This window comes from Trachurus trachurus (assembly GCF_905171665.1).
Source record: "Trachurus trachurus genome assembly, chromosome: 9".
NCBI classification, from domain to species: Eukaryota; Metazoa; Chordata; class Actinopteri; order Carangiformes; family Carangidae; genus Trachurus; species Trachurus trachurus.
In genome coordinates this window covers 2184344-2208600 of record NC_139895.1, presented here as the reverse complement: position 1 = coordinate 2208600, position 24257 = coordinate 2184344, and the positions used below count along the sequence as shown (strand labels likewise).

Sequence of the window (24257 nt, the reverse complement as noted above, 5' to 3'; positions counted from 1 at the left end):
CAGTAAATGTGGTAAATGTTGCAAATTATTGTTGAACAGTTTCTGGCACAAACAAATGCTTTTTGTTATGTGCAAGTTTGTGTTTTCAATAAAATTATATTATATAGGCTATCGTGCAGAACAAAACATTTTTATATAAACAAAATAATCAAAGGTGAAGTCTGAAAGTCTGAGCTTTACTATTTACTATTTATTTATACTGTCAAATATGATCAGAATAAATATTTATTGCGATATAGCCTACTGTAGGTGCCAATGCCATACTTTTCCACACTATACTATACATAAGGAAAGGTATGGCATTTTTATTTTTATAGCCCATTTTTATTAACAGTTTGTCTCAAAGACATTTATACATTTGTAGTAACAGTGCTAGAAAACCTTGGAATATTATAAATTATTACAAACAACTATATGATTTAATAATACCTATAATATAATATTAATACCCCTTTCAATGTATATATATATTTTTTTGTTTATCTGTTCATTGTATGTTTATTGTTTGTATGTTTGTATATGAAGAGTTCATTTGCAAAAGCAGATAACTCTGTTTTTTTTATTATTATTATTTGAAAATGTTTAATTATTAATTACACCAGGTGATATCAGTCAAACCAAAGTTGAGTGGCTTTGACCAAGGAGATGAGATGTACAAAGACAGATGTAACTCAAAAAAAATAAAGCTTTATTGAAAACAACACTATGTAAAGAATAATTCAAAAGCATCAGCTCATTTTTTATTTTTTTCAAAATGGCATTTATCTGCTTTTGCAAATGAACTCTTCATATGTTTAATAAAATAAAAAATAAAAAGTTGGTAAAAACGGGCTATTGAGAGTGAGGAGTCACGTGACGATTTGAGCAGCCAGTCGGCCATGATGGAAGGAGACGCTATCGGTTGCCAGGGGCAACACATCAGAACAGCACAGAGACGGACTAAATTCTAGCTCTTTTTTGCGCCAACAGATGAACAAATTACAAGAAAGAATAAGGAGAAAGTAAATCACTGGAGCAGTTTTTAACACAGCAGTGATTTCCGGCATTGTAAAACAGTAAATTACGGAGTAGACGATTTTGTTTTGCCCATAGACTAGTATGGCTTTTGCCACCGGAATCCTTCCATCATGGCGGAGAAGGGGGGAGGGGCTCTGACATAAATGTATTAGGGCTCTGAGCTGTGACGACAACTCCTCACTCTCAATACAAATAAAATTGCCTTGCTTTGCCATTCATTCAACCAAAAAACATTGATGTGACTGGGTATAGGCTGTGTGTGTGTGTGTGTGTGTGTGTGTGTGTGTGTGTGTGTGTTTGGGTGGGGCTCTTATTCTGAAGTCTCGCACCGGAAGCGGGGGGCGTTTCCGGCGCGGTGACGTCACGCCGCCTCAGATGGTTTTAGATGGTGGAGGAGTTGTTGTGTGAAGCCGCAGAGTTGTTGTGTTGTCCGCCGACCGCCGCCGCCCGGGGAGAGGACACACACACACACACACACACACTTTACCTTTACACACACAGACACACACTTACCGGCGAAGGCCCCCGGTTCGAGTCCGAGCACAGTCAGGTCAGTTAGATAGCGGTAATAGGCTACAACACGTCGGGGCTGGAGGAGCAGCAGGAGGAGCAGCAGGAGGAGCTTCCAGCGGGCGGAGGGACGGGGATGTGTCCGAGGAGGAAGCTCGCTGCCCGGGGGCTGGCATGACGCTCTGCGGGGGGGGGCACCAGGACGAAACTAACTACAACTACAACTACAACTACAGGAGGGGGACTGAGCGACACACAGCTGCCGCCCGGTGACATCTGTTATCCTTAGGAGGAGGAGAAGAAGGAGGAGAAGATGGGAGGAGGAGGAGGAGGAGGAGGAGGAAGAGGAAGAAGAGGAGGAGGAGGAGTGGAGCTGCTGGAGGTCTGCGGTCTGTTGCTGTTACTGAGCGGACAGGTGATCTGCACAGGTGAGGGTCTCTCTCTCTGTGTGTGTGTGTGTGTGTGTGTGTGTGTGTGTGTGTGTGTGTGTGTGTGTGTGTGTGTGTGTGTGTGTGTGTGTGTGTGTGTGTGTGTGTGTGTGTGTGTGTGCTGCTCTACTACTACACTGTACTGCCCTAGAGTAGCCTACTGCACTATTACTGTGTACTGATAGGCTACTACACTGTTACCTTAGACACTGTACTACACTGTACTACTCAGTACTACACTGTACTACACTGCCTCCATCAACTCCTGTTAACATTTCCATATAAACTATAAACTATAAAGTCTTGTCTTGTCTGTAACAACATCTCCGTCCTGGGTGATGGTCCCTCCTCTGTTGCTCACCCTGAGCTTTCTCCTGGTTTTCCCTGTTAAAAGGGTTTTCCATGGAGTTTCTCCTCAGTGGATGTGAGGGTCTAAGGACAGAGGATGTTGTTATGATGGGATGTAATAAAGCCCTTTGAGACAAACTGGTGGTAAAAATGGGCTATACAAATAAAATTGCCTTGCCTTACACTTTACTACACTTTACTACACTTTACTACACTTTACTACTCTTTACTGCTTTACACTGCTCAGTGCTACACTGTAGTACTCTACTATACATTATAGAAGATGGCATCACTGTACTACTCTGCACTGTACAGTACTACAGCAGACAGTAATACTGCTGGTTTCAGTACTCTGTACCAGTACAGGGTATCCGCGCGGTCTTGAAAAGTATTAAAAGGTGATAAATCAATTTTGGGAAAATTAAGACCCTTAAAAAGTATTAAAAAGTCTTTTCACGACTCTATAAAGTCTTACATTTTGAAGGTATTTTTTCTAAATTAGCTGTCCAAGAGTTTGAGTCCTAAAAAACATTGTGAAAGTGTGTGAATTTATTCATTTTATGCAATGTGTTGTTTTGTTTTTTTTGCCTTTGATTTATTATCCCAGCCTATTTTGAATTCTGTTGTATCATAGTGGTCTATAGTCTTTATCACAAACTAAAACTGTTGAGTTGAAAGTGTCGCTGATGTAAATGGTTACAGCTTGAAGTGGCGGTGAGGTGTTGAAAAATATTGAGAAGGTCTTGAAAAAGTCTTAAAAAGGTATTAAAATTAACTTCAAGATTCCTGTATATACCCTGCAGTACAAGTACTACTCTGTACTACATGTTGTGGATATGAAACTACATGTAGGCTACTAACTAGTCAACAGAACATTGACGTGCAGCAGAAACACAGTACGACTCAGTCAGTTGTATTAGTTGACATGTTGCTGGTCCTGTAGCTTCGGTCCAGACAGACGACGTCCAGAGAAGATGAAACTCCACCTCACTGAAACACTGAGAGCAGAAATGTTCCAGTACAAATACAAAGAGGTGGAGGTATTAAAACCATGACAGGACTTCAGAAGCTCCAACACTGAGGCAGCAGCTGGTTACAGCAGGTTGTTGAGCTGGTCGACATGACGACAGGACAGAACCACTGGTTACAGCCATAGACATCTAGACCAGAGCGGCATTTCTATTACATGCAAATGAGAATGACTGATGCATCCTGGGTAATTTAGGGGCAGCGCCCGGCATCCCTCCATTGAAAAGTTCAGCCTAACTGGCTCGACAAACTAACTAACAACAAGTTGGCTATTAACAGGCTATTAACAGACAACACTGAGCCAAAACCTCCCGGTGATTCCACCAAATACGTGTAGATGTCTGGGTCAGACATTTCTGGCCACTGTGTGGAGTCATTGATCACTGTGGGAGGCTAAAGGAGCATACCGCTAGATTCATTAATTGTAATTTTTCACGATAGCGTGAACGGTGGGTTTCAAAGAGGGTGTCAAAATAATTATGAGACATAGTGCTACAAAAGAAACACAAAATAAAACATTCAAATTGATTGTTAGTTAGTCTACGCTCCATCAAAACACAAAAAGCCACTGAGTGCAATGTAAAAATGCCGGGTGCTGCCCCTAAATTACCCAGGATGCATCAGTCATTCTCATTTGCATAAAAAAGCCGCTCTGGTCTATCTCTCACAGTCTTTATCAGACGCCGGTTCTGTTCCGTTTGGCTCTGAAACATCTTTGCTGTGTCACTGACATGAGTCAGGCCTCTTTTCTAAAGGTGTATTCACACATGTTTAGTGCAGCACCAAATGTTAAAATGATTCATTGTTTCATTTTTCAGTTAGTGCGGTTGCTTTCACACCTGCTTTTTGTCACTAGGGACCAAACTTGGAGAGCGTCATGTCTCCATGACTACCGGTTGGAATCTGGAAGCGCTGATTGATAAAACTTTCATGGTGGAGACTCCAGTAGGGCCGGTTGTTAGTAGCTCTGTCATTTATTTCTATATTGTTTGCATGTATAACTCTGTTTGGTACTTCCGGCTGGTTTCCGGTTGCGTTCACCCAGCTCGGTCCCGTTAGTTCCCGGTTAAACGTTAAACACGGGCGGACCTCGATCTGCTGCTCGGTAACCACGGTAACCAGCTGCTCCGCGGACACAAGGGACGGACCCGCCGACCTGTCGGTGTCTGAGCGACTCAGTGGACACGAACCGAGACGAGACGAGACCACCTCCTCAGACCGCACTAGTTCTGGTGCATGTGCTTTCACACCGACCCAAACGGGACCAAATTTAACACTGCAGGTGTGGAAACACCCTAAGAGAGTTCAGGAAACCACTCATGGTAAAACCAGATGTATCTACTATCGGTCTTTTTAAAGCAGAAGTAAGTGATCCGGTGGTTTTGTCTAACTTCCTGTCAGCAGATGGAGGTAGCAGCCCCCGCCCTCGTCATGGATCTATTGGTCCTCGTCCCTACGTCACCACATTCAGGCGCATCCCTTGGCTGCACACACAGAGAGGACTGCCCCTTTATGCCGTTCTCTCTCCTCATTGGATAAAGGTTGTAGGATACAAGGAAAGTTTTCTCCTGGGCTCAGAGCAGAGCAGAGTGACTGACAGACCCGTGTTTCAGACCAAACACTCTATAGAAGTGATTGCTGTCGGAAGATATAACTATTTAAGACTTATATTAACACAAACATTCAGCTTACTTCTGCTTTAAATAAAACATATTTCATCTTATTGGCCAAAAGTGTAGTTAGTAAACTGGGCTTGGCTCCCAATTTATACTCTACTACATGTTGTACTACATATTTCTGCTTTATACTTCTCAGTACTTCATGCTGTACTACATATTACTGCTTGTCTCTGAGCAGTTAGAATGTGACAGTCATCATGGGAGTTGTAGTCCTGTAGTTCTGATTGTAGTCCTATAGACCGAATCTCCTTGTTGTTTACATTCTACTTCCTGGTAGAAAACCAGCTGTAATTTGAATGAGATCAATAGTAACGAACGAGAGTTTAGCTATATATATATATATATATATATATATATATATATATATATATATATATATATATATCATATTTTTCACGCCCTATCACCGTTTAGACAAATCTGAAATGATTGAAGAAACATTACTATTTCTGTGTGTGTGTTTTGTGTTGCTATGTGTTGTATTTATTCAGTTTGGGGGAATCACGGTGTCTAGAAAGCATCAGTGGCTCAGCTGACAGGGACAGCTAACGGTAGCTAAGCTAACGGCGGTAGCTAAGCTAACAGCAGCTAAGCTAACAGCAGGACGTCAGCTGTTAAAACCCTCCCGTTGTGGGACACGACATGAAACTACTCCAGTTAGCTCAGTCATGTTGGAACTCAGATATCCACTGGAGAAAATATTTTTTCATGGACCGTTTATTGAGTCACTGAGTTATTAAAGTTAAACAGGTAGCTAACCGTTAGCCCGGCTAATCTATGATAACCATGACTAATTACAAAAACAAACAAACATCAGATTAGTCTAAAAATTAGTCTCTTCTACCAGGAAGTAGTTGTAAACAACAAGGAGATTCGTCCTATAGTCCTGTTTGTAGTCCTGTAGTTCTGTTTGTAGTCCTGTAGTCCTGTTTGTAGTCCTGTAGTCCTGTTTGTAGTCCTGTAGTCCTGTTTGTAGTCCTGTAGTTGTATTTGTAGTCCTGTAGTCCTGTTTGTAGTCCTGTAGTCCTGTTTGTAGTCCTGTAGTCCTGTTTGTAGTCCTGTAGTCCTGTTTGTAGTCCTATAGTCCTGTTTGTAGTCCTGTAGTTCTGTTTGTAGTCCCGTAGTTCTGTTTGTAGTCCTGTAGTCCTGTTTGTAGTCCTGTAGTTCTGTTTGTAGTCCTGTAGTCCTGTTTGTAGTCCTGTAGTCCTGTTTGTAGTCCTATAGTCCTGTTTGTAGTCCTGTAGTCCTGTTTGTAGTCCTGTAGTCCTGTTTGTAGTCCTGTAGTCCTGTAGTCCTGTTTGTAGTCCTGTAGTCCTGTTTGTAGTCCTATAGTCCTGTTTGTAGTCCTGTAGTCCTGTAGTCCTGTTTGTAGTCCTGTAGTCCTGTTTGTAGTCCTATAGTCCTGTTTGTAGTCCTGTAGTCCTGTAGTCCTGTTTGTAGTCCTGTTTGTAGTCCTGTAGTCCTGTTTGTAGTCCTGTAGTTCTGTTTGTAGTCCTGTTTGTAGTCCTGTAGTCCTGTTTGTAGTCCTGTAGTCCTGTAGTCCTGTAGTCCTGTAGTCCTGTTTGTAGTCCTGTAGTCCTGTTTGTAGTCCTGTTTGTAGTCCTGTAGTCCTGTTTGTAGTCCTGTAGTTCTGTTTGTAGTCCTGTAGTCCTGTAGTCCTGTTTGTAGTCCTGTAGTCCTGTTTGTAGTCCTGTAGTCCTGTAGTCCTGTTTGTAGTCCTGTAGTCCTGTTTGTAGTCCTGTAGTCCTGTTTGTAGTCCTGTAGTCCTGTAGTCCTGTTTGTAGTCCTGTAGTCCTGTTTGTAGTCCTGTTTGTAGTCCTGTAGTCCTGTTTGTAGTCCTGTAGTCCTGTTTGTAGTCCTGTAGTCCTGTAGTCCTGTTTGTAGTCCTGTAGTCCTGTTTGTAGTCCTGTTTGTAGTCCTGTAGTTCTGTTTGTAGTCCTGTAGTCCTGTAGTCCTGTTTGTAGTCCTGTAGTCCTGTAGTCCTGTTTGTAGTCCTGTAGTCCTGTAGTCCTGTTTGTAGTCCTGTTTGTAGTCCTGTAGTCCTGTTTGTAGTCCTGTAGTCCTGTTTGTAGTCCTGTAGTCCTGTTTGTAGTCCTGTAGCGAGGAGCAGGTTCAGGTTCAGCTGTCGTTCGTCACCTGCGTCGCTAAGAGGTTTAAAGTTTATACAGACTGGACCTTTAACTGAGGAACGGAAACGGTTTCTGGGTCAAATTCCAACGGGGACCTCGGTGACCTCTGACCCGCTGCTGCGTCGTCACGGCAACACGCGGCGGACAGCCAGCCAGCGTCGCCGTGAACTCTGATCGATCACAGTGGGAATCGGAACTGACCCGGGATCAGATATTGATTTGTTGCTGTGTGTGTGTGTGTGTGTGTGTGTGTGTGTGTGTGTGTGTGTGTGTGTGTGTGTGTGTGTGTGTGTGTGTGTGTCTTAGGCAGGTTGTGTGTTAAGCAGCTTACTGTCGTCGGCCTGCGACGTAAAGCCTGTTTAACACTCCGAGTGTGACACTGTGTGTGTGTGTGTGTGTGTGTGTGTGTGTGTGTGTGTGTGTGTGTGTGTGTGTGTGTGTCTGTGTGTGTGTGTGTGTGTGTGTGAGCTCACAGACAGTGAAACTTCCAGAGGATCTGAATACTTAGTGAGTCGCTACATTTACAGGAACCAGCAGCAACTTTCTACTCAGCCAAACACACACACACACACACACACACACACACACACACACACACACACACACACACACACACACACACACACACACACACACACACACACACACACACACACACACACACACACACACACTCTTTCCCTGAATGATGACTCACTCTGTTTTTTCTCCTCTGTACCGAACATGAACAAACTGCTGAGACGTTCTGTGTTACAGGAGCGCTCACTCTGGTGTTTTTCCACGGCAACAATCCAACGGTGTCAGTCAGCACTTCCTGTCTGTGGATCTCTGTTGTGTTCAGTGGCGACTACACACCGTGTTGTCGTGCTGCCTGAGTGTTAATGTGTTACCTTTAGCTAATATAACTAATATAACCTAATCGTAACGTCCACAAAGAAACTTTTCACAGAGTCAAAGGTCGGTTCATTAGTCGGTCAAACCACGACAAACCAACAGAACAGATAACTGTGGTGTAGCTACAGTAGGAAAAGACTCAACTATAAAATGTACTTTTAATTTGAACAAATATTCCAGGATTTATAAACATATCAGGAGGTTTTGTGTTGTGGTTAAAGGGATAGTAGCATTTTTTTTAAAGTGAGGTTGTATGATCTACAAATAGCCCCCAAGTACTTTAATTGCAGTAGAAGACTCTCTGCACTCCTCCCGTTAGCAACGCCAGCCCATAATAGCCCTGCCCAGAGATTTACAACATACAGTGTTGTGAACAGACCCAAAGAAACGGCCTATTTTCACGGCCTAAAAGAGGTTTTACCTGAAAAAAAATACACAGTTCCATTGTTCGCTATAATATAATTTTTTCCAGCCCTTCAAAGTGCAGGAAAAACACAGTTTTTATTTGGACCTAACCAACTCACGTATCCCTCCGCCCAGGGTTAGCGCCCGCCGATCAGCATTTGGTTCGGTCCAAATAAAAACTGTGTTTTTCCTGCACTTTGAAGGGCTGGAAAAAATTATATTATAGTGAACAATGGAACTGCGTTTTTTTTTTTTCAGGTAAAACCTCTTTTAGGCCGTGAAAATAGGCCGTTTCTTTGGGTCTGTTCACAACACTGTATGTTGTAAATCTCTGGGCAGGGCTATTATGGGCTGGCGTTGCTAACGGGAGGAGTGCAGAGAGTCTTCTACTGCAATTAAAGTACTGAGGGGCTATTTGTAGATCATACAACCCCACTTTAAAAAAAAAATGCTACTATCCCTTTAAAGGATCCCTTTAACAAAAATATCAAATAAATACTCGAAAACAAAACTTCTCTTTTGTTTGAACATAAATTCAAATAAGTCCGGGTGTCCGCGGGGTTTTAAAAGGTTTTAAAAGATTTAGTATGTTTTACATCCCATTGTTTTTGTTTTGGTCCTGCTTTATTATGTCGCCAGGTTTGTTCTGTTTGTCTGTTTTTGGTCAGTGTATTGTCAGTTTTATAAATTGTTTATGTTTCCATTAAATAAATAATAATGGGGGAAAAAAATTAAAAGCAAAAATTTCTGTTTTTAAAATGGAAAATAAGGCTGCAAAGGCGATACTATCCTTAAACTTCTTCCTAATCGTTTGAGGGTCGGATAAAACTCCTAAAATGACTAATTCTGCACAAGGCGTCAACTTCTTCATATTTACTGCTTTTGCAAGAAGTTTAAAAATAGCTGTCCAGTTATCGAGGACAAGACCAAAACGTGTGTCATCTGTTTTTAAACCTTTTTAACCCTTTTCTGTTTTTCATTTGTCATCCTGTCTTCATTGAGATCAGTGTTTTTATTGAGGCAAAAAAGTAACTAAGTATCCAGTAACTGTAATAATAGGACATTGTAAGCATTACTACACTTACTCAAAGTTAAGTAAGAAAATGAAATGTAATCCGTTACTTTATAATTAGTTACCCCCAACACAGAAGTTCCAAAGGTTCCCACTTAAAAAGTATTGTGTATTATAAAAGGTATAAAATACAACTTAATAATTTCTGTATAAACCCTGTAACTAAATAAATACTAAAATAAAACAAAACAAAACACAATACATTCACAACCGCTGCAAATAATCCAAAACAAAGATATCAGGAGGGTAAAATGACACTTTTCTTTTTAAATACAGACAGAAGAACGGAGGAAGCGGCTCCAAAAGCGTTCGTAAAACATCTGGGTCGTCGTGGTCGCGCTGCAGCTGCTGTTGCCCGACAAGTCACAGCCGATCGGAGCATCGTTGCCGTGGAAACCACAGCCCGACCAAACCGAAACGCACACATCCATCCGCACTCGCATTTAACTCAACTCAACTTTATTTTTATATCACTTTAAAACAACTGTAGTTGAAAACGAAGTGCTGCACATAGAGACATAAAACAATTAAAGGCAATAAAATAATAAAACAAACAGTAGAATAGATGTTTCGTTGTTTTTAAAAGCAATAAAACAATATATAAAAAGAAACCGTAAAACACTAAAACAAGAGCAGAGTTGAAAGTCACAGAGTAAAAATGGGTTTAAAGGGATAGTAGCATTTTTTTAGAGTGGGGTTGTATGATCTACAAATAGCCCCTAAGTACTTTAATTACAGTTATAAAAAGTTAAATAAGAGTTATAAAAAGTTATATTATAAAAGTTAATAAGTTAGCAACGCCAGCCCATAATAGCCCTGCCCAGAGATTTACAACATACAGTGTTGTGAACAGACCCAAAGAAACGGCCTATTTTCACGGCCTAAAAGAGGTTTTACCTGAAAAATAATACACAGTTCCATTGTTCACTATAATATAATTTTTTCCAGCCCTTCAAAGTGCAGGAAAAACACAGTTTTTATGTTGTAAATCTCTGGGCAGGGTTATTATGGGCTGGCGTTGCTAACGGGAGGAGTGCAGAGAGTCTTCTACTGCAATTAAAGTACTTAGGGGCTATTTGTAGATCATACAACCACACTTTAAAAAAAATGCTACTATCCCTTTAAAACCAGTTTTAAAAATGGACATGAAGAGGCTCAGCTGATGTGATATATATATACACTGTATAGTCTAGGAGAGAGAAGAGGCGTAATATTATTGAAATTGCACATATTTTACTCACGAAATTTAAAGTTGGTGGTAATGTTTTGTAAAGGGACAGTTCATGTAATGTAAACATCTTAATAATGTACTTCTTTGCACTAAAACAAAAGAACAAAAGGAAAAGTTTAGAGTTCTTGTTATTTAATTTGATCTTTGGATATGTGGGTGAGGTTTTCATATCAGCCCTTTTGGGTTTCATATACTGTACCTCCCCTTTGCACATCCCATTAGTCAGGTGTGGTTTATCTGGCCTCTGATTGGCTGTTAGTCAGGTGTGGTTTATCTGGCCTCTGATTGGCTGTTAGTCAGGTGTGGTTTATCTGGCCTCTGATTGGCTGTTAGTCAGGTGTGGTTTATCTGGCCTCTGATTGGCTGTTAGTCAGGTGTGGTTTATCTGGCCTCTGATTGGCCCGGTGAGAAGATGAGTTGTGGTTCTTGAGGTCGAGACGGTGAAGCCGCTCTGAGCTCGGTGACTTCCTGTCGAGGTTTCGTCTTCAGAGCTTCTCGTCGCCTTCGTCTGAATCTGAAGAGTCTCAGTGGTTTCTCTGGTTTCCTTCACTTTTCTCGCTTGAGCTTGAATTTGTCTGTTTTTTTTTGTTGTTTTTTTTGTCTCTGCTGCTTCAGTCGGTTTCCTCAGATCGACTTTATACGTCTGAGTGTCTGAACGAGAGAAACTGAACGGATGAAATCAGATAGAGAATAGTTTTCCCCAGTATTCTTCTTCTTGTTCTGCCATAATAAGCGTTTAAATTTAAAAACAAACCAACAGTCCGTGCTACAGTTTTGCGACTTTCACCAAAATGTCGCCCCAATACTTTAGAAACTTTTGTACGATTAAATCGAGTACAAGTTATGAAGTCCATCACTCTGTTTTCTTAAAAACAACTGTAAAACTTCTATAATTTCTCCTCTACACTGCATCTTCAGACCGTCCTCCACAGAAACACCATCCGGCGTTCTGATATTTGAAACATCGAGCCTCCAGTGCATGACTGACAACAACTCCACAACGCTCTGGTGGACAAGTTGTGACCTGCACATTCACCACGCTATGAGATAATAACACAACGTTACCACACAGAGTTGTTTTAGAGGGAAATACAGAGACTGATGATGAAAAACTGTCCCTGAAGGCAACGTGCATCAGCGGTTTTACATGTATTTCCCTCTAAAACAACTCTGTGTGGTAACGTTGTGTTATTATCTCATAGCGTGGTGAATGTGCAGCTCACAACTTGTCCACCAGAGCGTTGTGGAGTTGTTGGATTGTGTATTTGATGAGTTTGATGAGGGAAACCAAGAAATCCCATAATGAGCCTCCGTAGCGTAGCTCTGAGCAGCTCACGGCTCTGCTCCGCCGTTCTAAAAACAGCTTGCACCGACAATTAAAGGTAACGAACCTACTGCTATGAAGTAGTTTTTATTATACTCTTATGGAGCAGTGGTGTAGTACAACAGTAGTCTGCACACACACACACACACACACACACACACACACACACACACACACACACACACACACACACACACATACACAGATACACATCATAAATGGCTCATTCATGGCATGAATGGAGTAAAACAAGCAGCAGTGACATGAAGACAAAGCCGTTATGTAACGGTCAGAGGTCAGAGGTCACCGAGGTCATCACAGCCAAAGATCTTCTCTCTGCACCGGAGGCAGGAGGCGCCACTCCTCTCTGAAAACTGGTGGACGCCGCCAATCAAAACAACGCCAGACTTTTATTTTGACGATGATGATGTCAGTAGATGGGTTTCCATCCAAATGTATCAAATTTAAAGGGATAGTATCATTTTTTTTAAAGTGTGGTTGTATGATCTCCAAATAGCCCCTAAGTACTTTAATTGCAGTAGAAGACTCTCTGCACTCCTCCCGTTAGCAACGCCAGCCCATAATAGCCCTGCCCAGAGATTTACAACATTCAGTGTTGTGAACAGACCCAAAGAAACGGCCTATTTTCACGGCCTAAAAGAGGTTTTACCTGAAATAAAATACACAGGTCCATTGTTCACTATAATATAATTTTTTCCAGCCCTTCAAAGTTCAGGAAAAACACAGTTTTTATTTGGAAATGAATGTAACCTGTTACAGAGAGAGTGGAGGCTGGAAACCAAACCTGCTGATCAGAGCCTCTGTAGTCCGCGACACAAACACGCCCCATAAACCTATAATATCTTGTTTATGACAGATAAGACTACACACATTGTAACATATATGTGATAATCCATCGATCCAGTTATTGATTATAAAAGGCTTTGTTGAAAACAAATGGGAGGAGGCTCAGCAACACAGCGGAGAGGAGGTCAGACATGCAGATGTGCTAAATTATAACATTTATAAATCGATAAAAGTAGTATTTTGATCAAGATTATGTTTCAAATGAATTATTTCACTCGTACGCCGTGTAATAGGTGGGATAATGTTCAGGAAGTTATTGATTAAATGCACTGACACTAGTGAAACTATCAATTGCACCAAACAGATACACTGAGTGGAGCGGGCGACCGGTCCAAGATGGCCGCCCCACCGCTCGTCAGCGCCGATAGGCCCAGCGTTCGATGCAGCGTCTACTCTTTATATGTCTATGGCACAGTCTGTCTGATGTCTGTCCGTGTGTGTGTGTTGTGTCTGAATCTGACTCAGTGTGTCTCCATCTCCCCTGCAGCGTCCCAGACGGAGCAGCTCTCCTCCTACCAGCTGACCGTCCCTCGCGTCCTGGGCGGCGGCCGGCTGAGGCGGGACGCGGACGGACGACCGCCCAATCAGGTAACAAAGCTTCTTTACTTCCTGTTTGTTTCACTTCCTGGTTTCTTTTCCCTTTTCCCTTCACTCTGGTGACCTCCGACCTCAGGAAACTCCGACTCAGCTGATTGGTCGGAGCCACTTCCTGTCGGCCTGTCAGCAGCAGAGGCCACGCCGAGGTAGTTTTACTGTGATACTTTAACTACAGGAAGTAGTTTTGTGTCCCTCGTCTCCAGCTCCAGAGTCCTAGTTCTGGTTAAATCAATCGCCACACAAATATTTGTTCTGAGACTGAAGAACGTTATTTTTTTAGTTTAGTTTAGTTAGTTTATTTGTTTAATACGGGACAATGTGCACTTACATTAATCATTTAAAGAAAAAATGAAAAGATGGTTGCACCAGATTTAGCTCCCAGCTAATGTATATGTTCAGATTAGAGCCAATGGCGTGAGTTTGTGGAAATATTGTAGAGAAAATTCTGAAATATATTTTTTTTTTCAAAAAATGTATACAAATTCTCAAAAAAAAAAAAAAAAACGTTCTAGAAAAAACTGGTACGATTTTTTTTTTTTTAAGTAAATTTTTTTTTTTTTTTTTTTTTTTGTAATTTTTCAAAAGTTTGTAAACATTTTAGAAGAAACTGGTAAAATTTCTCAAACAAAGTTTAAAGAAAAATCTAGAAAAAGTGGTTAAATTTCTTTAAAAAAAAAAAAAAAGGAAAAATAATAATAGTAAAATTGGTTAAAAAAAAAAAAAAAAGAATTCTGCAAAAAAGAAAAAAAGTTTAGAAGTTCTAGAAAAAAGTGGTAAAATTTCAAGAAGAAGTTGGGGACCCCCTTGAACCCTCTCAAGGACCCCTGGGGGTCCCCGGACCTCACTTTGAGAACCATTGAAACCAACTAGTTCCAGGGAGAATGGAGCGTCTCTTGTAAGATCAGAGCCTCCGACCCGGTGTCCCAGCTCTCGTCTCCATGGCGACACCGCCACACAAACGTAACGCGCTAACCCATAATAACCCGTAACCTCTTGTTGATGACAGATAAGACTACACAGATATACACATGGTAACATGGTAGATGATAAATAACCTTATCCACCGCTCCATGGATTGATATCTCTTTGGTAAAAACAGATGAAACACATGGAGGAGAGGAGGGTTAGAGACACAGAGGAGGTCGGAGCGAACCACATGAATGAATGAATGAATGAAAGAATGAATACTTTATTTCAAACATGTGAATAACATATTACACTTGAAGCACTAGTCGATAAAAACCATGTATGTTTGAAAAGGAATAGGAAGAAGCATTAGCTCATTTATTCCTACCCCTTCTCCACCTAGAATCCTCGGTTATCTGACTTCCTGTATATCCTGTTTGTTTTTTTGTTTTTTTGTTTTAATACTCTTAACAATCACCAACAAACAACAACACCATGACTGCTTGTGTCAAAATAAATACAATAAGTGACAAGTATGGCAAAAGTGTGAAAACCTTAAAGGGATAGTAGCATTTTTTTTAAAGTGGGGTTGTATGATCTCCAAATAGCCCCTAAGTACTTTAATTGCAGTAGAAGACTCTCTGCTCTCCTCCCGTTAGCAACGCCAGCCCATAATAGCCCTGCCCAGAGATTTACAACATACAGTGTTGTGAACAGACCCAGAGAAACGGCCTATTTTCACGGCCTAAAAGAGGTTTTACCTGAAATAAAATACACAGTTCCATTCCATTATTTGGACCTAACCAACTGCTGATCGGCGGCGCTAACCCTGGGCGGAGGGATACGTGAGTTGGTTAGGTCCAAATAAAAACTGTGTTTTTCCTGCACTTTGAAGGGCTGGAAAAAATTATATTATAGCGAACAATGGAACTGTGTATTTTTTTTCAGGTAAAACCTCTTTTAGGCCGTGAAAATAGGCCGTTTCTTTAGGTCTGTTCACAACACTGTATGTTGTAAATCTCTGGGCAGGGCTATTATGGGCTGGCGTTGCTAACGGGAGGAGTGCAGAGAGTCTACTACTGCAATTAAAGTACTTAGGGGCTATTTGGAGATCATACAACCCCACTTTTAAAAAATGCTACTATCCCTTTAATGTTTGTCATACCCCTCTTATTCCCTGTACCTTATAAATACCTAATACCCAATACATGTTCAGTACAATACACACTATACGTGCTAATGCAGTATAGTGTGTAGTATAGTGTCCTAAAATATCTGCACATGTGCAGATTTTGGCACATGTGCAGAAGCATCTGGAACCGATCTACTGACAGACAGTAACACCGGACTGTTGACGGGACTTTGACCTGTGATGCTGCAGTATTTGTACACTGTTGTATTAGTGCTGAGTTAAGGTGGACTGAAGTTAAGGTGGACTGGTGTTAAGGTGGACTGAAGTTAAGGTGGACTTGAGTTAAGGTGGACTGGAGTTAAGGTGGACTGGTGTTAAGGTGGACTGGAGTTCAGCACCAGATCAGTTCATGAACAACCTCAAGAGACGCAGAGCAGAGAGTTGTTGTTAGAGGCTGATACAATCTGGAAGCTGCTGAGTGTGTGTGTGTGTGTGTGTGTGTGTGTGTGTGTGTGTGTGTGTGTGTGTGTGTGTGTGTGTGTGTGTGTGTGTGTGTGTGTGTGTGTGTGTGTGTGTGTGTGTGTGTGTGTGTGTGTGTGTGTGTGTCATTCTTTCCCACCCTACTTGCTGGAACACGTCCAACAAACACTCACACACACACACACACACACACACTGATGAAATGTGAGATTGTTTGCAGCGAGTGACGCCACCGAGAAGCTGTGAATGTTAGAGTGTTTGTGTGTGTGTGTGTGTGTGTGTGTGTGTGTGTGCGTGTGTTTTCACTCAGTGCAGTCAAACAGAGAGTCGTAGTTTTCAGACAACCCGTCGTCTCGTCTCTTTATAACCGTTGCAACGTTAGCGTAGCTTAGCATAAAGACTGTAAACGGGGGGAACCGTTAGCGCCGCCTCAGCTCTGGATCTGATTGGCCGTCAGCAGCAGGAAGTGAACTCACCTGCTGTGTTAGAGGACGGACGGACGGACGGCCAGCTGTTGGCAGCTGGATGATGTCGCCCACCGCTGACTTCCTGTCCTGACTCACCTACACACACACACACACACACACACACACACACACACACACACACACACACACACACACACACACACACACACACACACACACACACTCAGCTGGCATGTGTTCATCTCTGCAGTCATCACACACCTGCTGGTAGCTGCTGCCCACACACACACACACACACACACACACACACACGGAGGCTCAGGTGACCTTGGACTTTAGTTTTAGAGTTGTTGGATTTTTTGTAGTTTCACAGCCTCTGATCAGTTAGGAGTTGATGACGACGTCACCTCTCTCTCTCTCTCCTCTCAATTCAACTTCAGTTTCAATAGGACAAATCTCCTTGTTGTTTACAACTACTTCCTGGTAGAAAACCAGCATGAGAACAATAGTGACGGACGAGAGTTTCACTATATATATCTAATTTTTCATGTCACTATATCACCGTTTAGACTAATCTGATTTTTGTAAAGTTTATAAAACCAATGATTGGACAAACATTACTATTTCTGTGTGCACATTTTTGTAATTAGTCATGGTTATCATAGATTAGCCGGGCTAACGGTTAGCTACCTGTTTAACTTTAATAACTCAGTGACTCAATAAACGCTCCATGAAAAAATATTTTCTCCAGCGGATATCTGAGTTCCAACATGACTGAGCTAACTGGAGTAGTTTCATGTCGTGTCCCACAACGGGAGGGTTTTAACAGCTGACGTCCTGCTGTTAGCTTAGCTACCGCCGTTAGCTTAGCTACCGTTAGCTTAGCTACCGTTAGCTTAGCTGCTGCCGTTAGCTTAGCTACCGTTAGCTGTCCCTGTCAGCTGAGCCACTGATGCTTTCTAGACACTGTGATTCCCCCAAACTGAATAAATACAACACACAGCAACACAAAACACACACACACAGAAATAGTAATGTTTCTTCAATCATTTCAGATTTGTCTATAGTGACGTTAAAAACTCTCAATCTTTTCTCATTCAAATTATGTGCTGGTTTTCCAAACGGAAGTAGTTGACAACAAGGAGATTCGGTCTATAAGCTTTATTGGTACGACTGTTCTACAGTATTGCCAGAGCGTTACAACAATAGAACAAGAATACAGAAATAAATTAATAATAATAGTAATAGTAATAATAAACAGAACAAAACAGATCGATTATCAGTTAGTTGACAGTTTAATATCAGTTTGCAGCTGCTCATGTTATTGTTGAGCAGCTTCTTTTCTTCTCCCAGTAAATAACGTAACTGTTCTTTGTCGGAGAGTTTGTTGAAGTTTGGTGTTTTATTCTCTCTGTCTCTCTCTGGCTCGGCCTCCTCAGGTGTCGTATGTCGTCACCGTGGAGGGAAACGACCATGTGCTTCATCTGGAGAGGAACGAGTAAGTCTCACACACACACACACACACAGCTGGTTGAATGACGTCACATCAGACGCTGCGTGCTGATTGGCCGTTCAGATCCGTGATGTTGTTGCCTTTAATCCGATGTGTTTCCATGTTGTATCAGAAGTGACCCAGCAATATATTATAAGTTTACTCTCTTTTCAAAAGCCTGGACTGCATAAAAGAGGCAAAAATAAAAGAGTCTAGAAAAAACCTTTCTGACTAAATGAGATCAGACGGAGGTAAACGGCTGCATTTTAACATTTATCTGCACACAGATACTGTAGGAGCCTAGAAATTAACATACTCCATTATAAAGTGAACTTAAACCCTTTTCAAAACCTGGACTCTGTATGTAGAAAAGGTGAACAAATGCACATTGAACAATATAAAAAAAAATAATTCTAAAAAAAGAATCGATTTAACAATCGTCAAAAATTGGTCAGTCGCTGTATTCTGTGGTCTGTTATTTCTCTATAACAGACCAGACGACACAGAGGAGGAGAACTATGTTTCATCTCTACCTTCATTAAAGGGATAGTAGCATTTTTTTAAAAGTGGGGTTGTATGATCTCCAAATAGCCCCCAAGTACTTTAATTGCAGTAGAAGACTCTCTGCACTCCTCCCGTTAGCAACGCCAGCCCATAATAGCCCTGCCCAGAGATTTACAACATACAGTGTTGTGAACAGACCCAAAGAAACGGCCTATTTTCACGGCCTAAAAGAGGTTTTACCTGAAAAAAAAACACAGTTCCATTGTTCACTATAATATAATTTTTTCCAGCCTTCAAAGTGCAGGAAAAACACAGTTTTTATTTGGACCTAACCAACTGCTGATCGGCGGGCGCTAACCCTGGGCGGAGGGATACGTGAGTTGGTTAGGTCCAAATAAAAACTGTGTTTTTCCTGGAAAAAATTATATTATAGTAAACAATGGAACTGTGTATTTTTTTTTCAGGTAAAACCTCTTTTAGGCCGTGAAAATAGGCCGTTTCTTTGGGTCTGTTCATAACACTGTATGTTGTAAATCTCTGGGCAGGGCTATTATGGGCTGGCGTTGCTAACGGGAGGAGTGCAGAGAGTGTTCTACTGCAAGTAAAGCACTTAGGGGCTATTTGTAGATCATACAACCCCACTTTTAAAAAAAATGCTACTATCCCTTTAAACAGCTTCACACTAACTGTGATGTGATGGTAGATAAATGACTTGTAGCTTGTTACAGGGAGAGAGGAGGCTGGAAACCAAACCTGTGATCAGAGCCTCTGACCCGCTGTCACCGCGAGTCCACGACACAAAGACAAACCGTAGCTACACATTAAAGTCCCAGTCTGTAACTTATTTGTCTTTTTATGATCAAAAATCAAACATTACTTTCATAAATCCGTATTTGACTGAAGGTGAATCACAGCTGCTACAAATGAAAGCTTTCTGGTACCTTAGAATGAGTTGTTACAAGTCGTTACAAATACATAAGTGGGCGACGCACCGAACCGAGGCGGCCATGTTGCATCGTGACCGTAGGTAACCACGGAAACGGCCTGTTAAAACTGTCACCACTGTGTAGTGTGAGGAAGGACGGAGGCACCGGTGTTGCATTCAGGTGCAGTCAGGCAGACGGCCGTCGGCAAACCAACCGGATGTTATTTTACTAAAACAATACCACATCACCATGACAACATACTGTCACGCCTGTATTGTTTTGCCTCATGCTGATGGACCACTTGCACTACAAAAACTCAAAATCTTACCAAGAATATTTGTCTTATTTCTAGTTAAAATGTCGTTTCTAGTCAAAATAAATCTAATTCTACTTAAAATAAGACTCATCACATTAAAAAGCAGCTTGTTTTTAGACACTTTTTACTTCTTTCAAGCAGATTTTCACTTGAAATAAGTAGAAAAATCTGATAGTGGAACAAGTTTTTCTTTCTTATTACAAACATTAAAAACTTGCTTTCACTGGCAGATTTTTCTACTTATTTCAAGTGAAAATCTGCTTGAAACAAGTGAAAATGATCTAAAAACAAGTTAATTTTCAGGTGATGAGTCTTATTTTAAGTGGAAAGAGATTAGTTTTGACTAAAATTAAGACATTTTGACAAGAAATAAGACAAATATTCTTGGAAAGATTTTGAGTTGGGAGGCTTGTTTATCCTGTTACATGCAGCGTCTGTTGTCTGTCTGACGTCTGCCCCATTTCACCTGAATGCAACATCAAGAATACGTTCAGATATGCAACCGCACCGGGGGGGGAATTCCTACGTACTATACCTTTAACCTCCTGCTCCACCGCTCCACATCTGGTTTGATCTGGTCCAACAGTTGAAGAGGAAACATCTGATTAAATGTAGGAGAAGTAGAGATAATGTTGTTGTTGTTGTTGTTGTTGTTGTTGTGTCCAGGCTGCTGCTGCCTGCAGACTTCACTGTGTTCACCTACAGCCAGACTGGATCACTGGTCACCAGCAGACCACCTGTACAGGTAACACACACACACACACACACACATATACACACACACACACACACACACACACACACACACACACACACACACACACACACACACACACACACACACACACACACACACACACACACACACACACACACACACGCTGCTGCTGCTGGTTTTGTTGAAACGAGACTTTTCCCAACGAGACACGATGGGAATTAACTTTGAGTAAGAGCATCGATATTTCCTGTCTGTCGACCCACTGACCTCTGGGACTCCTCCTCCCCTCCCTCTTTACTCCCCCCTCCCTCTTTCTTTACTCTCCCTCTCTTTCCTCCCTCTCTCCCTCTCTCTCTCTTTATTCTCCCCCCTCTCTCTCCCCCCTCCCTCTTTCTTTACTCTCCCTCTCTTTCCTCCCTCTCTCCCTCTCTCTCTCTTTATTCTCCTCCCCTCTCTCTCCCCACCCCCACTTTCTTTACTCTCCCTCTCTCTCCTCCTCTCAATTCAATTCAATTAAAATGGCTTTATTGGCCCGACATACATTGTACATATCTCTCCCTCTCTTTTTTTACTCTCCCTCTCTTTCCTCCTCTCTCTCCCTCTCTTTTTTACTCTCTCTCTTTCCTCCTCTTTCCTCTCTCCCTCTCTTTCCTCTTTCCTCCCCTCTCCCTCTCTTTTTTTACTCTCTCTCTCTTTCCTCTTCTATCTTTCCTCTCTCCGTCTCTTTTTTACTCTCTTTCCTCTCTCCCTCTCTTTTTTTACTCTCTCTCTCTTTCCTCTTCTATCTTTCCTCTCTCCCTCTCGTATTTTACTCTCCCTCTCTCCCTCTCTTTTTTACTCTCTCTCTTTCCTCCTCTTTCCTCTTTCCTCCCCTCTCCCTCTCTTTTTTTACTCTCTCTCTCTTTCCTCTTCTATCTTTCCTCTCTCCGTCTCTTTTTTCCTCTCTTTCCTCTCTCCCTCTCTTTTTTTTCTCTCTCTCTCTTTCCTCTTCTATCTTTCCTCTCTCCCTCTCTTTTTTACTCTCTCTCTTTCCTCCTCTTTCCTCTCTCCCTCTCTTTCCTCTTTCCTCCCCTCTCCCTCTCTTTTTTTACTCTCTCTCTCTTTCCTCTTCTATCTTTCCTCTCTCCGTCTCTTTTTTACTCTCTTTCCTCTCTCCCTCTCTTTTTTTACTCTCTCTCTTTCCTCTTCTATCTTTCCTCTCTCCCTCTCTTATTTTACTCTCCCTCTCTCCCTCTCTTTTTTACTCTCTCTCTTTCCTCCTCTTTCCTCTTTCCTCCCCTCTCCCTCTCTTTTTTTACTCTCTCTCTCTTTCCTCTTCTATCTTTCCTCTCTCCCTCTCTTTTTTACTCTCTTTCCTCCCCTCTCCCTCTCTTTTTTTACTCTCTCTCTCTTTCCTCTTCTATCTTTCCTCTCTCCGTCTCTTTTTTACTCTCTTTCCTCTCTCCCTCTCTTCTTTACTCTCCTCCTCTTTCCTCCTCTCTCTCTCTCTCTCTCTCTTTTTCTCGCCCCAATGTGATTGAACTTTGACCTCTGCGACCACACACACACACACACACACGACAGGATTCACACACACTTCCTGTATCACTCCCAGAGGAGCTTATAAAGCGCTTCCTGTGTGTCAGGACGATGATGTCACTTCCTGTCGGTACGGTGGATAGAACAGACAGGAAGTGACATCATCGTCCTGATGTCAGAGGGGAATCAACATGGACGTTCATCAAAGTGAGTTAGAACAGAAGAAGAGGAAGACACACACACACACACACACACACACACACACACACACACACACACACAGGAAGCGCTTTATAAGCTCCTCTGGGAGTGATACAGGAAGTGTGTGTGAATCCTGTCGTGTGTGTGTGTGTGTGACTCTGATTCTATTGGCTCAGACAAAATAAAACAGGTGGAATTCACCTTTAATCAGAGAAGAAGAACTTTATTTGGGAAACTGGACATTTCATTGGGGGAGAGGAAGAGTAGAGATGAGGAAGAGGAAAATGAGAATAAGAGGTGGATGAGAGGAGTAAAGAAGAAGGAAGAGAGGAGGAGGGGGGGGGGGGGAGGGGAGGGGGAAGAGAGGAGGAGAAGGAGAGGGAGAGGAGGGAAAGTAGGAGAGGATGAGGAAAGAAGAAGGGAGAGGGGAGGAGGAAGAGGAGGAGAGAGGGAGGAGGAGAGGATGAGGAAAGGGGGAGAGGAAGAGGAACATGAGGAGAAGAGGAGGAGGGGGAAGGAGGAAGAAAGGAAGAGGAGGAGAGGGGAGGAAAATGAAGGAGAGGGGGAGGAGGGAAAGGAAGAGAGGAGGAGGAAAGAAGAAGGGAGAGGGGAGGAAGAAGAGGAGGAGAGAGGGAGGAAGAAGGAGGAAGATGAGATGAAGAAAGAAGAAGGAAGAGAGGAGGAGGAAGAGAGGAGGAGGAAGAGGAGGAGCTACTGCTGCTGTTACCATGGCGCCCCCTGCTGGTGACATCACAGTGTGACTCACCTCATGTTGTTGTTGTTGTTGTTGTTGTTGTTGTTGTTTCAGGACCACTGTCAGTACCGGGGCGTCGTCCAGGGGATGGAGGGTTCATCTGTCGCCATGACGATCTGCAACGGCCTCAGGTCTCACACACACACACACACACACACACACACACACACACACACACACACACTGTACTACACACTCTCCTCCATCAAGGACAATTACACTCCTCACAGATGGCTCAGTGTGTGTGTGTGTGTGTGTGTGTGTGTGTGTGTGTGTGTGTGTGTGTGTGTGTGTGTGTGTGTGTGTGTGTGTGTGTGTGTGTGTGTGTGTCCTCCCTGCTGTTTAATCTGTGTGACTCCTCAGTAATTACCACACACACTCTTTCTTCTCTTTGTGTAACTGACAAATTACACAAACTCTCCTCTTCCTCCTCTTCCTCTCCTCCTCTTCCTCTCTCCTCCTCCTCTCTCCCTCCTCCTCCTCTTCCTCTTTTCCTCTCCTCCTCTCCCTCCTCTTTCTCCTCTTCCTCTCCCTCTCCTCCTCCTCTCTTCCTCCTCTCTCTTTGAACGTCCATGTTGATTCCTCCTCTTTTCCTCTCCTGTCTCCCTCCTCCTCCTCTTCCTCTCTCCCTCCTCCTCCTCTTCCTCTTTTCCTCTCATCCTCTCCCTCCTCTTTCTCCTCTCTCCCTCCTCTTCCTCTTTTCCTCTCTCCCTCCTCCTCCTCTCCTCTTCCTCTCTCCCTCCTCCTCCTCTCCTCTTCCTCCTCCTCTCTCCCTCCTCCTCCTCTCCTCTTCCTCCTCCTCTCTTCCTCTCCTCCTCTCTCCCTCCTCCTCCTCCTCTCCTCTTTTCCTCTTTCCCTCCTCCTCCTCCTCTTCCTCTCTTCCTCTCCTCCTCCTCCTCTCCTCTGCCTCCTCTTCCTCCTCCTCTCCTCTTTTCCTCTCTCCCTCCTCCTCCTCTTCCTCTCTTCCTCCTCCTCTCCTCTTCCTCCTCCTCTCTTCCTCTCTTCCTCCTCCTCTCCTCTTTTCCTCTCTCCCTCCTCTTCCTCTTCCTCTTTTCCTCTCTCCCTCCTCCTCCTCTTCCTCTCTTCCTCTCCTCCTCCTCCTCCCCTCTCCCTCCTCTTCCTCCTCCTCTCCTCTTCCTCTTTTCCTCTCTCCTTCCTCCTCCTCCTCCTCTTCCTTCCACTCCTCTCTTCACTTCCTGTTTCATTATTCGGACTGTGTGTGTGTGTGTGTGTGTGTGTGTGTGTGGAGCCTCGTTAAAGCAACAGCATGACATCATCATCACCATGACATCACCATGACATCACCATGACATCACCATGACATCACCATGACATCACCCTCCCTGTGGTCT

At 42.7% G+C, this 24257-nt stretch overlaps 1 protein-coding gene across 2 annotated transcripts in view; it reads left to right on the top strand.

The window, feature by feature from the left end:
* The first annotated feature begins 1413 nt into the window (after positions 1–1413).
* Positions 1414–24257, top strand: part of adam9a (ADAM metallopeptidase domain 9a) — a 51842-nt gene continuing 28998 nt past the window's right edge. For both annotated transcript variants that reach the window (XM_083978994.1, XM_083978993.1), the window contains exons 1-5: positions 1414–1955; positions 13421–13521; positions 17916–17974; positions 20381–20459; positions 22960–23036. In XM_083978994.1, the coding sequence (XP_083835120.1) occupies positions 1841–1955; positions 13421–13521; positions 17916–17974; positions 20381–20459; positions 22960–23036 (431 nt within the window). In that variant the 5' untranslated portion in view covers positions 1414–1840. The remainder of the gene's footprint in view (positions 1956–13420; positions 13522–17915; positions 17975–20380; positions 20460–22959; positions 23037–24257) is intronic.